Genomic DNA, 15,625 nt, shown 5'->3' with positions numbered 1-15,625 from the left:
AGAAAGCTGTAGCTAAATAGCCAGTGAATTAAGCTTCAAAATGTTAGGAGTAAATCGCGCCTTATTGTGAAAATCAAAACTAGACCGGAATACGTTTGCAGTAACATCCGGTTAGAGTGTGTTCAGCCCACCGCCTGTACAATGAAATGCTAATGCCTTATAGTTGCTGTCAATATTGTTTTCTAGTTGAAAATACAACTAAACAGTAATGTCGCTTTCAACTGCGCGCTCTTTCTTGTCAGAGGCGTGTTATGGCGAACAAGAACTTGACGCCAATTCCGCTCTCATGGAGCTGGACAAAGGTGCGCGAGCTAGCTTGCTAACGAGTTAGCATCGGTTGTAGTCTGACCCTGTGTGTTAATTCTCCATGTGTTTGGTTTTGTTAAATGTTACTGGCAGGGTCTGAGACGCGACAGCTTTGTTGTGACCAGTGTTAATTCTTCATTTCTAGGGTTGCGTTCGGCGAAGCTGGGGGAGCAATGTGAGGCGGTGGTGCTCTTCCCCAAACTCTTCCAGAAGTACCCTTTCCCCATCCTCATCAACTCTGCCTTTCTGAAGCTAGCGGATATCTTCAGACTCGGGTAGGGATGCTTTAGGATTTAGGACAGAGACGAAGGTTGCTCATTGACAATATCTTAATGATCTTTAATTCTGACTATAGCTTATCTCCAAACGTACCGCTGCCACAAGTACAGTCGTCAGTTTGTTAGGCACACCGAGTCAAACATAATACAGTCTATTACAAGATTACAGAAGAAATGCATATTAAACACGCGTCTCAATAACACACAATGCTATCACTAACTACATCATGAAAAATGGTCATCAATTTGAATCAAGCTTCTCTGGAACAAAACAAAAACTGAACAGGAATCTCCAAAAGGTTTCATTTATTTATTTACATTACTTTCCTAGTTGTATCTCATAAACTGACAACCACATATATGTCAGGTATAAAATACTTACATTTTGCTGGTTACATTTGCTTGCTCTTTTTATTTGAAGACATTTTCATGATGAGCAACATTTTAAAACATTTGAACAAAGACAAAAAGAGGTAACTTTGTACATCAAATGTATTATTTACCCTTGAAATAGTTAAATAAGAATTCCATTTTTTAATGGTTGTGCAAATTGAATCAAATGTTAATTAACAGTAATTAATAATATGGTTTGTGATTAATGAAAGTGGTTTTATTGTTTCCCAGATCTGATCTCTTTGTTTATAAAAGCTTGTCTATCTGATTTCAGGAACAATTTTCTGCGCCTCTGTGTGCTGAAAGTTACTCAACAGAGTGAGAAACACCTCGAAAAGATCCTTAATGTGGATGAATTTGTCAAAAGGGTGTTTTCAGTCATCCATAGCAATGACCCCGTGGCCAGAGCCATCACCCTGAGGTAATAACTGCGTAATACATGAATACCTGGTTATGTTGTGCAGTCCCAGAAAGAAGTTACACTTGCTTGCCAGCTTATCTGAGACTTAAAACTAATAGTTTCACTGTTGTTTCTATTCAGGATGCTTGGTAGTCTGGCCTCCATTATCCCAGACAGGAAGAATGCCCACCACAGTATTCGCCAAAGTCTGGACTCCCATGACAACGTAGAAGTGGAGGCTGCTATATTTGCTGCCGCAAGCTTCTCTGCACAGTCAAAGTAAGGAAAATTGTTGCTTCACCCGAGCTGCAGTGCATGTATACATACTGTACATCTATATATGTGGGATGATGTTTTGTATAACATAAAATCTGTGTGTTTTACAGAGACTTTGCAGCAGGGATTTGCAACAAAGTCAGTAAGATGATTCAAGGTAAACTCTCTATTCGCCATTAAAAGATCAAAAATCTTCTTAAGAAAAAACAAAAGCTGTTCTCAGGATCTTTTTTTAATCTTTGAATATTTGGTTTCCTAACAACTATCCACAATTTAAATACAAACAAATCAAGGGATAAAACAGGTGATTAATAGCGAATGCAGCCATGGACTTTTTTAAACAAGTGAGCATTAATATGTGGAAATGATTGTCCACACTTAAATAAATACAGTACATTTGATCATGAAAATTAAACATGCAACAGAAGTTTTATCTCGAATGAGTATCTTAGAGTATCTGAATGTCTGCATATTTGAAGCCAACGCTTGGAGATATAGTCCACCAATCATTTACATCACTCATCACTGCAGATCAGTGTTGGTGTGCTCATGTTGTCTTGTCTGTATAGTTATCATTCCTCTCGGACCTATGTCTCAATCCCAGGTTTAGACACTCCAGTGGAGCTGAAGCTGAAGTTGATCCCCATGCTGCAGCACATGCATCACAATGCCAGCTTGGCCTCCAGCAGCAGAGAGCTTCTTCAGCACCTCGTCAACTCTTACCCCTCCACCCCCATGGTCATCGTCACCCTGCACACATTCACCCAGTTGGCTGCCTCCTCCCTCATTGATATCCCAAAGCAGGTAGTGCCACAGAGCTGTACATTTTGTTTTTGGTTACTTACTGTAGTGGGACGTTCACACACAGAATGCATTATTTTGACATTTGACTGTTAATGGTGTAGCTCTATTGCTATGATTAGGATTGGTACACTTGTACCCTCATGGAAATCTAATGGACTTTTTTTCATGTCATATCTGTACAGTTGCAGCTCCTCCTTCAATACCTGAAAGATGACCCAAGAAAACCTGTGAAGAGCCTCGCAATTAATGATCTGAAGTTCCTGGCTAAAAAGGCTCCTCACCTTTGGATCAGAGAAAACACTCAAGTAGAGTTTCATTTGTACACTGTTGGGTTGTCTTCATGGTGGATTGGAATCAGTAGGTAATCTATTGTGTTTCTGCAGACGCTGTGTGAATGTGCCTTGACCAGCCCCTACAACAGTTTGAAGCTGGGGATGTTGGCCGTCCTCTCCACCCTTTCTGGAACAATTGCAATCAAGCAGTACTTCAATAATATTACAGGTTGTGTTGAATTTCTTAAAGTATGTAAGAATTTAATTTTGACCAGGCTTTAATTGCATGCTACTATTGCTGTTATTTCTATTGTGAAGAAGGGAACGTCCCTGGACTGATGTGTACTACTCTCAAACATTCTTCTCAGGTGGCTCTTCGGTTCCCCCCCGGCTCACTGACCTGGTTAAACTGGCACAAGAATGCTGTTACCATAGCAACCTGGCAGTGGCTGCCCATGGGGTCATAGTGCTATCAAACATTGCCATTTCCTGTCCAGAAAAAGGTTAGTTGCAGCAAGAAGTGCCCTGGATTAGGGGTTCTTGGAATGTGCATTAATTACTTCACCTCACATTAAACCCACTGATGTTCCAAGGTGTAAATGTTCCTGTATTCCTTCCCCTCAGATATAGTGCAGTTGGAGCAGGACACAGTTTTGGGAGTAGAGTCCCTTCTGATGCTTTGCAGTCAGGACAGTAGCCACAGTGCACAGGCCACACTCAAAGTAAGTCAGAGGGTGTTTTCATCAACCAACCGTTGTCTGCATTATGGCGTAGTTACCCTTCCTTCTACTTTTGCGTCAACCCCAGACAGCCCTCACCTCACTGGTCAAACTGCTGAAAAGTCGACCACACCTCAGTCAATCCGTGGTGGAGTTCCTGCTCGGCCAGCTCCACCTATCCTGTGACTCTTCTCGCGTTCTCATGTGCCACGCTCTGGCAGCCATTGCCAGCCACCTGCCAGTGTTGGGTGACGGTATGCTGGGAGATCTGGTGGACCTCTACAGAGTGGCCAGTCACTCCTCCACCGACAAGCAGCAAGAGCTTCTGGTGAGAGATTGTGCACGAGTCAGACATCCGCTGCTGCATAGACAGTAAATTAATGGTTTAAGATCTTCAAAGCAACACTTAAAGGAAGCGTTTATGGTTTGAGCACAGAAGAATCACAACAGCATTAACATGACAATAACGTACTCATTGTGTTATATCTGTGTTCTGCGCATGAAAATCTGTTTTCAAATAGAATTAAAACTGTTTTTTTAGCCTCAGCATTACTGCTAATGCACAGCTATAGCTGACATTGCATTCAGCTTTAAAACCCTTGTATGTTTCTGATTTTGGATTTCAACACTCATCCTTCCCACTGCGATTGCTGCAGGTTTCCTTGGCAACAGTGATTTTTGTTGCCAGCCAGTCGTCTCTGTCAGCTGAAGTGAAGACAGTCATCAAACAGCAGCTGGAGAACGTTGCTAACGGATGGACGGTGTACCGCATTGCACGACAAGCCTCACGCATGGTAACTTCTTCGGCTGGTACATAACCAGACCTATACTATGAAATGGCTTAACACTCGAAGTCTTTTGTAGAGCTAGTAAAAGTCTCCCAAGGCAGAAGAATCTATTTGTTCAAATTAAAAGGTGTCTCAAGTGACATAGTACTGCCAAATCCCACACCCGAAACATGAAATATTATCATTAATCTGCAGGGATGCCACAAGTTCTCCAGTGAACTGTACCAGAGTATGCGGACCCGTGTGGCATCGGAGCACTTCTACTTCTGGCTGAACAGCCTGAAGGAGTTTTCCCAGGCGGAGCAATGCCTGAGTCACGTGGAGGACGGAGACTACAGTGGAGCCATGAGCGCCATCGCCGAGGCCCTGCGCTCCTACCAAAAGGGCATCGCTTCCCTCACAGTCAGTTACCTTCCAGTCTTCTGCTTGTCAAAAACATTCATACAAATAATAAAAAAACAACTCATCCTACATGACCACTGACGGATGCTTAAAGCTGCTGACACTCGGTCTGGAGATTCTTGTATTGTGTCTCAAATTGTGAATTGAGTCACGTAGCACTTGACTGTATCTTGCTAGATGAACTCAACAAGACACCGGGCCACTATTCAACTGTCGTGTTTATGTGCTGTTATCTGATTAATCCCTCCCTCCAGGCTGCCAGCACTCCGCTGAGCCCTCTTACATTCCAGTGTGAGTTCATCAAACTGCGGATCGACACCCTGCAGGCCATGTCGCAGCTCATTTGTACCTGCAACAGCTTGAAAACAAGCCCCCCTCCTGCCATTGCCACCACCATCGCCCTAACCTCAGGCAATGACCTGCAGCGGTGCGGCCGCATCGCCATGCAGGTAAAGCGTTTACAGTGTGGTAGTTAGTCGGACTCTGTCTGCAGGGCATTTTTTTCCAAGGCTGCAGGTAGTCATGTTGGAACATGCCGTAGCGCACCACATACTCACCAATTTGTGTGCATTTAGGGGACGTTTTTTGACACAAATGATTTATTGGGACCTAAACTTAATGTGAGGATGAAAAAAATGTAGTTAATCATCAAGTCACTGCTTTTTCCCCCCCAGATGAAGGTATGCATGGATGAGTTCAGAAGTCTTGCAGCTCGCTACGCTGATTTACACCAGTCGTCGTTTGACGCCGATTACGCCACCCTTCGCAATGTGGAGCTGTATCCTCAAACATGCTTCAGTCACATCGTCTTTTTTGACAACCTTGGTTCCTCAGCTGTAATGTCTTCTTCCTTTGATGTTGGTTGTTTCACTTTAACTGTGCGCTGCTGCTCAGGCAACAACAGAGCTGTTTGCTTGTCTCCCACGTAATAGAATCGCTGATACTGGACCCACAGGCCGCAAGGTGAGAGCTGTTTTAGTCCACAATGCTGAAACAATAATTTGATTTTGAATTAATTTGTTTGGTTAGGATTAAAATTACTATGCATCCGAGGGTTTTCACTGGCTTGACATTTGAGAAAAGGCAGATTATTATTCGGAAAATGTATAGACTCGTACAAAAAGAATCCTCTTAATCATCACGTATGACCCACTAGAAGTGTGTGTCTGTGTCTACAGAGACCCTGCTCTGCCTGTATTTTCTTCTTATTTTGCTGTGCTCGGGACTCTTCTGGGTGTCAGCAAACAGCCTTTGTGTTCCACGTGGGCTGTAACTCCCAGCCAATAACGGCGTGCATGTTGTGGTCATCAAATACTGCCGCTTTTTCAGACCCCTCGGTGTCTGTTACCGAGGAACAAGAGACCGAATGCTGCCTGCGTTTTATATATTTGAATGCTCCGTATTGAGTTTGTCAAGGAATGCAATGATGCTTGAACCACCTACAGCATGAAGTATGGAAATAGTTTTTGCGAAGGTGCCATGTCCTTGAGTGTTTTCTATTGAAAGTGCCTTGGCACAACATATATCACCCAAAGGCATTCTCCTGGCAGACATTTTTCTGGAACAGATTGTCTCTCTCTTTCTTCCTGTAATCTAGTTTTCAGGAGTATGGCACCGTGGGGTCGGTCCAGCCCGAGAGTGAATATGAGCGACGGATGATGTCAGTCTTCAGTCACGTGTTAGAGGAAGCGGAGGGCCTCACCAATAAACACCCTCCTGTTTCACACCTGGTAAAGTTAATATTAAATACCTGGTGATCACATTTCCCATTCTAACACTATAGCTTCATTGGGTCCAGATTTGCAAATGACAGACAAATGCTTTTATCTAGTATTGTATGTGTAGTGCATTTGTTGAGTTGAGCCTATTCTGCTGCTTCACTTATTCTTGTTATTTGGTGTTTGCTGTACATTTATTTTGTACTTAATTTTAGATGGTTTTGGAAAATCAAACCTGTACTTTTGTCTCGACTAGATATTGTCCAAGCCAAAAATCTTTAGCTGGTTGGAAAAGTAAAATGACAAAAACGATTTGAGCAGCAACAAACTGCTTATCATGTCAATAATGAAAATGCGTTGTTTGCTGTTCTTATTTTGCAGCATACAGGTTGTCTCTGTGACGCTGTCATAGCTTTGCTCAAGGTCCCGCTGTCTTTCCAGAGGTACTTCTTCCAAAAGCTCCAGTCAACAAGCATTAAGGTAAAGTAGCTCATTTTGTAATCAATTTAATTAGAAAAGCACAAAAACATACATCAATGAAATGATTCCAACCAGATTATAAAACATTAGGAACTAATGGACTCATTTATATCTAATTTTAAGTTAATATGTGTATTACTAATGTATGAGGGATTTGATTTATCTCTTCAATGGATAAATATATGTAGAACTCTCTTAAACTTCCTCTTTGTGTAGTTTTATTAGGTTAACATATCCTCAGGATAAGTGTACATCCTGTACACATATCCTTCTATTGTTAATAGTTATTTCATCCACAAAAGGAAGAATGGGAAAGCCACACCTTCATAACTTTTGATGCATTTATCTGATCTTATAGAGATCAACTTTTTGGCAAACAGTCCTACCATTTTAAGCACTTCAACATGCAGTGCAAAGGAACAAAAAGTACAGTTGCAGCTATATGCGACAGTCTCTTTAAGCTGACCCGTGTGCATCTTTTTGAAAATGTTTCCAGCTCGCCCTCTCTCCGTCCCCGCGAACGCCGAGTGAACCAATCCCAGTGCAGAGCAGCCAGCAGTTGACACTGAAGGTGGAGGGGGTGGTGCAGCATGGTTCGACGCCAGGACTCTTCAGGAAAATCCAGTCTGTCTGTCTCAATGTCACTTCAGTCCTCCAGAGCAAGACAGGACCTGACTTCAAGGTAATCTTTAGTAATTGCTTGGCAAACACAGCTACATACATACAGTATTTATCCACTGATCAGTCCTGATCTTCTCCAGTGATGACAAAGACACCCATATTTGTCTTGTTTTTCCTTTTAGATTCCACTCGACACTAAAACTAATGAGATTGAACAGCAGGTAGAACCCCACAACGACTACTTCAGCACCCAGTTCTTACTGAATTTCTCCATCTTGGGCACCCACACTGTCACCGTGGAGGCCTCTGTGGTGGATGAGAGTGGCATCGAGTGGAAAACTGGGCCCAAGACGACAGTGTCAGTCAAATCTCTGGAGGATCCTTACTCCCAGCAGCTCCGCCATCAGCTGCAGCAGAGCGGAGCTCAGCCTGCTCCACAGAGGAGTGCATATGCTCGCTTCTAGCAAATGTCCTCTCAGTGCTTTGGAGTCCAAAATAAGGTTAAGCTTGTGTACTTGACCTGTTTTGTCTTGTAGAAGCTGAATATGTACATAATATTTTTCAACGATTAAAAGCCCAGTTTAATTCTAATGTTGCACATTCTGTCTAATTCGTCCAAAATGATGTTGATGAGGTGTAGAAGACGCTTGTTTATTTCCGTTTAGGTGTACTCACCCAAAGTCAAATTATTATTGGTCTGAAATATAACCTGATGGTGAAACCTGATCAGCCACCAGCAGAAAAAAATGGCTTTTAATTATATGGCCATATTCTTAATCCAAATATTATTTAATGCATGCCGTAATCCCCAGAAAACTTGTGTATTTAAACTCCTTGGATTTGCTGTGCCATCTAGTCTATGTGGAGTGTAATAACATGAATAGCCACCTGGGGGCAGACTATAGTCATTTAAAGGACATTGTCTTGAGAGCACTCAATTCTCTCACGGCAATTTCAGACTTGTCTGAGCCACAATATTAAAATGTCATCATTTAAACATTTCGAACAGATGGTGCATGCATTAAGTCTTACAACATAACATTTTATATAACTATAATCTTACGCTTATCATGTTATTTCCCCTCAACATAACACTTGAGGTCTAAACTATCTCAAATCCTGACATACAATAGCCTAGCATAAAATTGATTTCAAACTCAAAACATTCCGCGCTATTCCGGTTAAAAATTCAGGTCGATTTTTTTTTTTTTTTTTAAGGTGAAAAAACGCAGCCATGCCTGTGATATAATCTGTAAACAACTCGCAACCGAGGATGAGTACATGTGATTTAAAATGAAGTGATACGATTAAGTCACTGTTAGAAAAGAAGCCTCCTGTCCGTGGATACTGAGACCGTCAGCCCTCGACATCAGAGCCTGCGCATTTAACGTCAGGTAAACGCAGGAGCGTCAAGCGAGAAAGAAACGGAAAGAAGAGTTCCGCGCCTGGATTTCACAATAAAACGGTTTACTTGTAATTTTAACCATGGAAATCCCTTTAGTAGATCTTGCTTCATATTGAATGTAAGTTGAAGCAAAATCAAATGATAACAAACCTTCATGTTGATCATTTGGCAACATTAACAAAAATATATTGCTTTTCTTGATTCTACTCCATATTTCCTACCGAATGTTGGTCATGCTTCACAGTTATCAAATTGGGTTTTGGGAATTTTATTGATTGCACTTTTAGGGAATTCGCAGTTCACAAAATCACAGTTCAGTATCGACTGCTGTAGGTCTTGCATTATCACCTAGCATACCTCTGTGTTATGGATATTATCCTCACAGGTAAGTTTTATATTGATATATGTTTCTCTGATAAAATGTGATAATCCTTTATTAGTCCCTACTCCCTGGACAAAGAGTAATTTACTTTACAGTTTCGCGTCAAAATGAGTAAACTGTATGCTGATGAAGACAGTTGAAAGCTTTAACTGCTAAATGAGTTAACTATCTCATCGCTCTAGCTATACGCTTTTATTTTGAAGGCAACTGGGACTCATTTCCGTTCGTACCCATTTGATCTTTTGTGTACATTGACGCCGTGCGAATCGAGGTCCGGAGGAAGATAACGGGTCCGGCCAGCTTGGACAGGAACAATGTTTCGTGTTTCATGAGCATACGTTGTTTATAGTTTGTGTTTACGTTTGTATGGCCAGCAACATTGAGCCTAGGCCCGGTCTAAACCGCCTCTCGTAATATTCGCTAATGGGAGCTCAGTAGCTAGCTAAGTTGACGACGACGATGATGATGATGCATCAGTGGAATTATCCCCGTGTCTCTGCCTGAGATGGAGCCAGCGACGGTCAAGTGGTGTTGCTTGCTAGCTAGCTAGCTAACGAACGGTGCCCGCCGGGTTCTCGTTGCCCGAGCAGACCTGGATAACGTTAGCTAAATGGGTGCTGCTGCAGTTTTATCGCACAGGGTTTCTGTTGTAACGTTATCAGACATCACCACCCTGTCCCCAGATTTGAGAGCGACTAACCATGTCGACTAGAAAACATATGCTAACTTAACCGTTTAGGTTAGCTACACGTGACACAATTTATCTCGTTTCAACAATTAGCTACATCTCTGGCCGTCCTTGAATGCTTCAGTGACATTAATTGGGTGAGTAACCGGAGCAACCAGACTTTTCCCCTCAATTACAGGCTCTGACTATATTCTGGATGAGGCAAGCGGGAGGTTGCGCTTTGCACCAGCCTCCGGACATCCGAGTTACCGTTTGGTGTTGTCTCATAGATGACCTGTGTACTTTAGCTTATCGGCTATGTTTCTTGTTTGTGTGGGTGTGTTTTGCAAGAATGCCACAACGCACGGGCTGTCATGTCACATTTCTTAACATCTGTTCCCGTTATGCTAAATCAGCCTGCTGCTAGCTAGCATGTCATGAAGCCCTCCACCACGTCACGTGTGACTGGTCCTTTTATGGTCTTATCTTTGCATGTATCACTGTAATGGCTGGGCATTTAGCTAGCGGACAGTCACGGGGAAAAAAACAAATAGACCCAGTTCATAATCTACCAGAATAATAATGAGAAGACGGCGTCCACTACGCGTGTATTACATTTAAAATCCGTGAATTAGTCTCACCCTCCCAACCGGTTAGCGGCAGACTCACTCCTCTGGGTTTCCAGAGTGAATGTTATAACATTGGGTGATTTGCGGATTTCTGCAAATCGGTTTGTTTACAGTAAGGATCATGTTATGTACACACATGACTTGTCTTTTGTCAAACAAGGCGAGCCGAGATGCTAACCGCCTCTGTGTCTCTATCTCTGTTGCAGACGGTGTGTATCAGGATGGCACAGCTCTTGGACAGGGCCGGCAAACTGGGCTGGGTTCTGCTCAAGTCTGTGATCCGTTTTGTGTTCATGTTGTTCAACAACTGTGTAGCCATCCCGTCCTACTGCTTATACCTGGTGCTCCTCCAGCCGTTAAGAATATGGGACAGCTCCACTTTTTGGCACGTCGAAGGAATTATGTTCAAATGGTTGCTGGCCATGGTGTCTTCATGGGGCTGGATTGCAGGTTATACAGGTAGGATTGTTTATGCTTCATACACATAATCATTGTGTCACATGCTACGTTGCATGCAAAGCTATTTTCTCCATATTTTTTTGCAAATATTCCTGACAATGTTGAAAAGGCCATAAATGTGGTTAACAATAGCAACTACTGGTTGCCAGATATTTATACGCCTGTTTGCCAGAACGAAGATGGTAGCTGTAAAGTGACATGTGTCTTTGTGTAATTCACACGTTAACCAAAATGTAAACATTGAAATATTAAGATAATATCAATACAGCCAAAGATTTCAGTGTTACCTTGGGCTTTCAAATTGGGCATTTTTTACATTTCAAAGAATAACTGATAAAAATGTAGGCAGAATTATCAGTCATGAAAATACCTTTTGTGGTCCTTAGTATTGAATTTTATTAAGTATTGTTGTGGTATGGTTTTTGGTAATGATTGTACAGTGACATTACAACTAACATAACACACATGGTAGAAGAAGAGCAGGATATGAGTTTGTTGTTTCCTCTCAGCTGGTTGGTTGAATACGCTGAAGTGATTCAGACTGTCAGTGGTGTTTGGTTGCACAGAGCTTGGAACAAAATGCTTACAAATTGCTAAGTGCTGAACATGGGGCGCAACAATATGTACTGATTAATAATGCAAAGAGTTCAGCCTATAGAACACCTGGTCTTGCGTTGGATAAGCTGTGTTACATACCTTGATTGACAGTGTTTAAAAGTGAAATATCATACGGCTATATCATGCGAATGCTGCCTAATGTTTAATTTAGACTATCAGATATAACATACACGAGGAGTGGGACGATTATCCATTATTAATGTCATTATTATCCTGACCAATATTATACTCATATTAGTCTGATGATCATCAAAATATTTTTAAATCTAAAAACTAAAAATGGCTTTTACATACTGTAACATACTGTAATCATTTAACATTTTATTATGAAACAATACATGTTTTCTGTCGTAGATAAGACACATCTTTATTTAGTAAATATTGTTTTTAGTGAAAAACAATCAAACAATCTTAAATAAGTCATAAGGCCTTGCATAAATAAAGGATAAATACATTTGAATATATTGTTTTGTCCTTTATTTTTTTAAATCAACCTCTGTTTTTCCACTTGTCTACGATGATAGTGAGCTAGGCAGTTTTCTCAAGTTTATATTTACGATTATCCCATTAATGGAAATTGAACACAAGTAACTTATTCTGAGTGTATATCCCAATCTGAGAAAAAATCCTATATCGTCTCGTCCCTAACATACACTGTAATTACCAATCTGGTGGTACTTATATTAGTATACATGGTGGGACAACCTTTCACCTAAAGGTTGTCGGTTTGATCCCCAGCTCGTCCTGTCCCCATGTCTTTGAGCGAGACACTGAACCCTAAGTTGCTCCCCGTGCACTGTAACCCCGTGGATGTATATGCAAATTGTAAACTGTACCTGGACAAAAAACATGATGTGAATAGTAAACTAATATGGAATAATAAATATTGGCTATATCAAGCCTTAAATACACTGTTATAGTGCAGGGGTCAGCATTCAGGGGAGCATGTGAGCATCAGTGCTGTGACCCACATTCAAGGACACTTTGACAGGAATGGATCGACCCTGTTACCTTTCCCTCACAAGGCATTCCTGTGTAACTGCCAGTTCCCTGCTATGTGTATGACCGTTGGATCTGCACAACACATACAATTTAGAGGCTCCAGGTTTTGTCTAAGGTCATAGTTTTACTGTCCCACTTGCAGTGCACATTTTTGGAATTTATACCACTGGCTTCCAATGCAAATAATATCAGTACGGCACTCTATTGTTTTTCTGTACTATTTACGAAAAGCATAAAGACAAATGTTACATTTTGGTTGTGTAGTTACTGATATAACTTTGATTTTTTTATTGCTGATTTGTTCAGCCTGCACTTGCACTCAAGAATGCTAAATGTGTGTCAGGGAAAAGGGAATACTCACTCATAGCTTGGCACAATGCAGTCTGGAAGCCAAGCTTTGGTCAACATCAGAGAGGAGAGGAGCAGCGGAGCATTGATGCTTTGTAGATACATACAATCATTGTATCGCTACTAAGTAAATACTGAAATAGACAGTTAGATAAAGATACATGCTGTCACAAAAAAAGAGACGAGAAAATTTGGTCTTTAGCGACTGCACGTGAAACTGCCGTGACGTCATCTTCAGTGTGACACTGGCTGATTTAATTTCAATGGCAACCAACTAGATGAACAACATTAACTATAATGTATAGTGTACAGCATAGTTTTATGAGTTGCCATTTATTTTAAAAATCTGGGTCAATTGAATTAAAAATTGCTGTAGTTTGGCTAAATAAAAACAAAAATTCTATGATAAAATCGCAATTGCAATGTCTAAAGCTCTTGGATAAATGTAGTGTAGTAAAAGGTACAATATTTACTTCTGGGATGTAGTGAAGTAGCATGAAATGATTATACTCGAGCACAGTACAAGTAGTGCCAAATTGTACTTAAGTACAATACTTGAGTAAATATACTTAGTTACATTCCACCACTGAATCTGAATGGTGAAGTTTTTTTTTTTTTCTTGTTTTTTTTTTACATTGCAACAAAGAGACAAGATCAGACAAATTGATTTTCTTGGTAGCATATGAAATACACCAGAGGAAATATTTTACTTGTGAGAAAATGTGATGTAATGTACTGATAGAGCTTCATATAGATAGCCTCCCTCTTGTTCTTGTAGAACTGTAATGATGAGAACTGCTGGAGTTCAGTTCAACTCGACCCAGTGATGTGTTTAAGTCATTCATCCATAGCTAAAACAACTGAGCTTCATGCCTTTTTGAAAGATACAAATTTTATTAAAGAACACTCACGCTAATATTGTTATCATTAGCTTAACTGCTTTGCTTAGCAGAGCATCATAAACCCCTTTCTCAGTGTGCTTTAATACATTATATTACTGTTATGGTATTGTAACGCCAGCTAATGTCACATACTTGCATGTGATTATCGAAGCTACATTTCAAGAGCAGAAAGCTATGTTACTATATACTCGGCATCATACTCGGATGCTATTTTTGTGTTCTTCAGATTATCCTTCTGTCTCTGGCACATTGGAACTAAAACAGATGCACTGTGTCGTTGGTACAATACACTGTGCAGGATTCATTTTGATCATTTGAAAACTGAATTACAGAGAAGTGGCAACTGAAAAAGTTTAAAAGAGTTACACATATTACCTCAGAAGGCCACTGAGGTATGAACATTTCACAGGAAACAGCCTTATTTAGTGGCATTGTGGTAATGGGGTTACTTGTATTGCCATTAGACCTGACTCCCTTTTTCCTGTTGTTGACAAAATCAAGCACATGGGTCTGATCAGAATGTCACACATACGACTGTGGGCACAAACAGGTGCACTAAAGCCAGCAGGATTAATTCTTCATTGCATGTTCCATGACTGCGTCGTCTGTTGGGTCTATGAAGAGATCAGGATGGGGACTGTAAGATTGCAGATGTCACATGTTGTTTCCCAGTGTTAATTTATGTTTCTGTGTCTTTGGCCCTGTTTACCATTAACATGCGTCTTGCGTGAGCTGATCAAATGGGCAGCTCTAAGTACGGGTGTGACTGCTCCCATGATGCATTGAGGATGTAATGTGACGAATTGAACTGAATTTGTGAGTTGATGTTATAGTGATATGTTATATGATAGTAAACAGAATAACTTGGGTTTGGGACTGTTGGTTGTAATTTGAATATGGTAAATTGGGCTGCAGAAGAATATGATGGACATTTTCACCACATCTCAGACCAAGTAATCAAGAAAACTATTGACTGATTCCATGGAAATGAATCAATATAGCCTGTCATCATATTGATTTTCTGAATAACTTGTTACTTAAAGAAACATTTAGACAGCAGATAATTGCTAGACATCTGTGGTGTTTAGATTGCCAGTGTCCATTTTTATTTTTAAATAAATCCACATGGGCTACAACTAATGATTATTTTTAATTAATTTATCTGTAATTACTCTGTGATAACTAATTGTTTGATCTATAACATGTATTATACAAAAAACACTCACATTTGAGTAAAATGGGGCAGCTGAACATTACTTAAAATAATAAAACTCATTTTATAATTATTGTATCAGATTTCTCAAAACCAGGAGACCATTACTGTGTGTATGCATAACTTAAAATTCCATAATGATCAGATTTCAGATGTGCTGAGAGGTAGTGAGCACTGGAATACATTAAATGTGTATCACCACACTTTGAAGCTGAAACTGGTTTGTTAAAGCCTCTGTACAGCCGTCATGCACCCACACGAGTGTTATCGGTTACTTGGCAGATTAGACTCACTTTCTGGACTGTGTGGGTGGGTACAGATCAAACTTGATTGACATATCTCTAACTGTCCTGAATGATCTTAGTTGCACCTGTTAGACTGAGACAATTTACAGCTTTATGAAGACTGTGGCTGAGCTCCAGTGTTTGTCAGATTCTTTGTCAAATTATGCCGCCTGTTGGAGGTGAACATTTCTGGTATTTTAAGCCTTTTCTGTATCTTATGAGGGTCTTTGTGCCTGCATGCCAATGGCTGCTCCAAACT

General features: G+C 40.7%; 2 protein-coding genes across 2 annotated transcripts in view; both read left to right on the top strand.

The window, feature by feature from the left end:
• The first annotated feature begins 121 nt into the window (after nt 1–121).
• Nucleotides 122–8,200, top strand: ints7 (integrator complex subunit 7). Its single transcript, XM_084030135.1, has 20 exons — nt 122–302; nt 452–581; nt 1,252–1,398; nt 1,519–1,656; nt 1,764–1,810; nt 2,258–2,457; nt 2,640–2,762; nt 2,841–2,958; nt 3,098–3,232; nt 3,354–3,451; nt 3,537–3,776; nt 4,105–4,242; nt 4,432–4,638; nt 4,893–5,087; nt 5,313–5,416; nt 5,533–5,601; nt 6,236–6,368; nt 6,738–6,836; nt 7,333–7,518; nt 7,640–8,200. The coding sequence occupies exons 1-20, from the start codon at nt 209–211 to the stop codon at nt 7,919–7,921; spliced, it is 2,883 nt and encodes a 960-aa protein (XP_083886261.1). The 5' UTR covers nt 122–208; the 3' UTR covers nt 7,922–8,200.
• A 1,305-nt stretch (nt 8,201–9,505) lies between these two features.
• lpgat1 (lysophosphatidylglycerol acyltransferase 1) overlaps nt 9,506–15,625 on the top strand; it is a 37,298-nt gene continuing 31,178 nt past the window's right edge. Inside the window, exons 1-2 of the mRNA XM_084030575.1 lie at nt 9,506–10,069; nt 10,747–10,999. Of these exons, the coding sequence (XP_083886701.1) occupies nt 10,762–10,999 (238 nt within the window). The 5' untranslated portion in view covers nt 9,506–10,069; nt 10,747–10,761. The remainder of the gene's footprint in view (nt 10,070–10,746; nt 11,000–15,625) is intronic.

This window comes from Eutrigla gurnardus, assembly GCF_963514095.1.
Source record: "Eutrigla gurnardus genome assembly, chromosome: 16".
NCBI classification, from domain to species: Eukaryota; Metazoa; Chordata; class Actinopteri; order Perciformes; family Triglidae; genus Eutrigla; species Eutrigla gurnardus.
The sequence above is the reverse complement of the archived record's forward strand: the minus strand, read 5'-3'. Positions and strand labels throughout refer to the sequence as shown.

Bases quoted from the DNA above. Each gene is read 5' to 3' on its own strand.
- ints7 (XM_084030135.1), top strand. From the start codon at position 209: ATGTCGCTTTCAACTGCGCGCTCTTTCTTGTCAGAGGCGTGTTATGGC. The intron at 582-1,251 runs GTAGGGATGCTT...ATCTGATTTCAG, and splicing joins GCGGATATCTTCAGACTCGG to GAACAATTTTCTGCGCCTCT. The intron at 5,088-5,312 runs GTAAAGCGTTTA...TTTCCCCCCCAG, and splicing joins GCGGCCGCATCGCCATGCAG to ATGAAGGTATGCATGGATGA.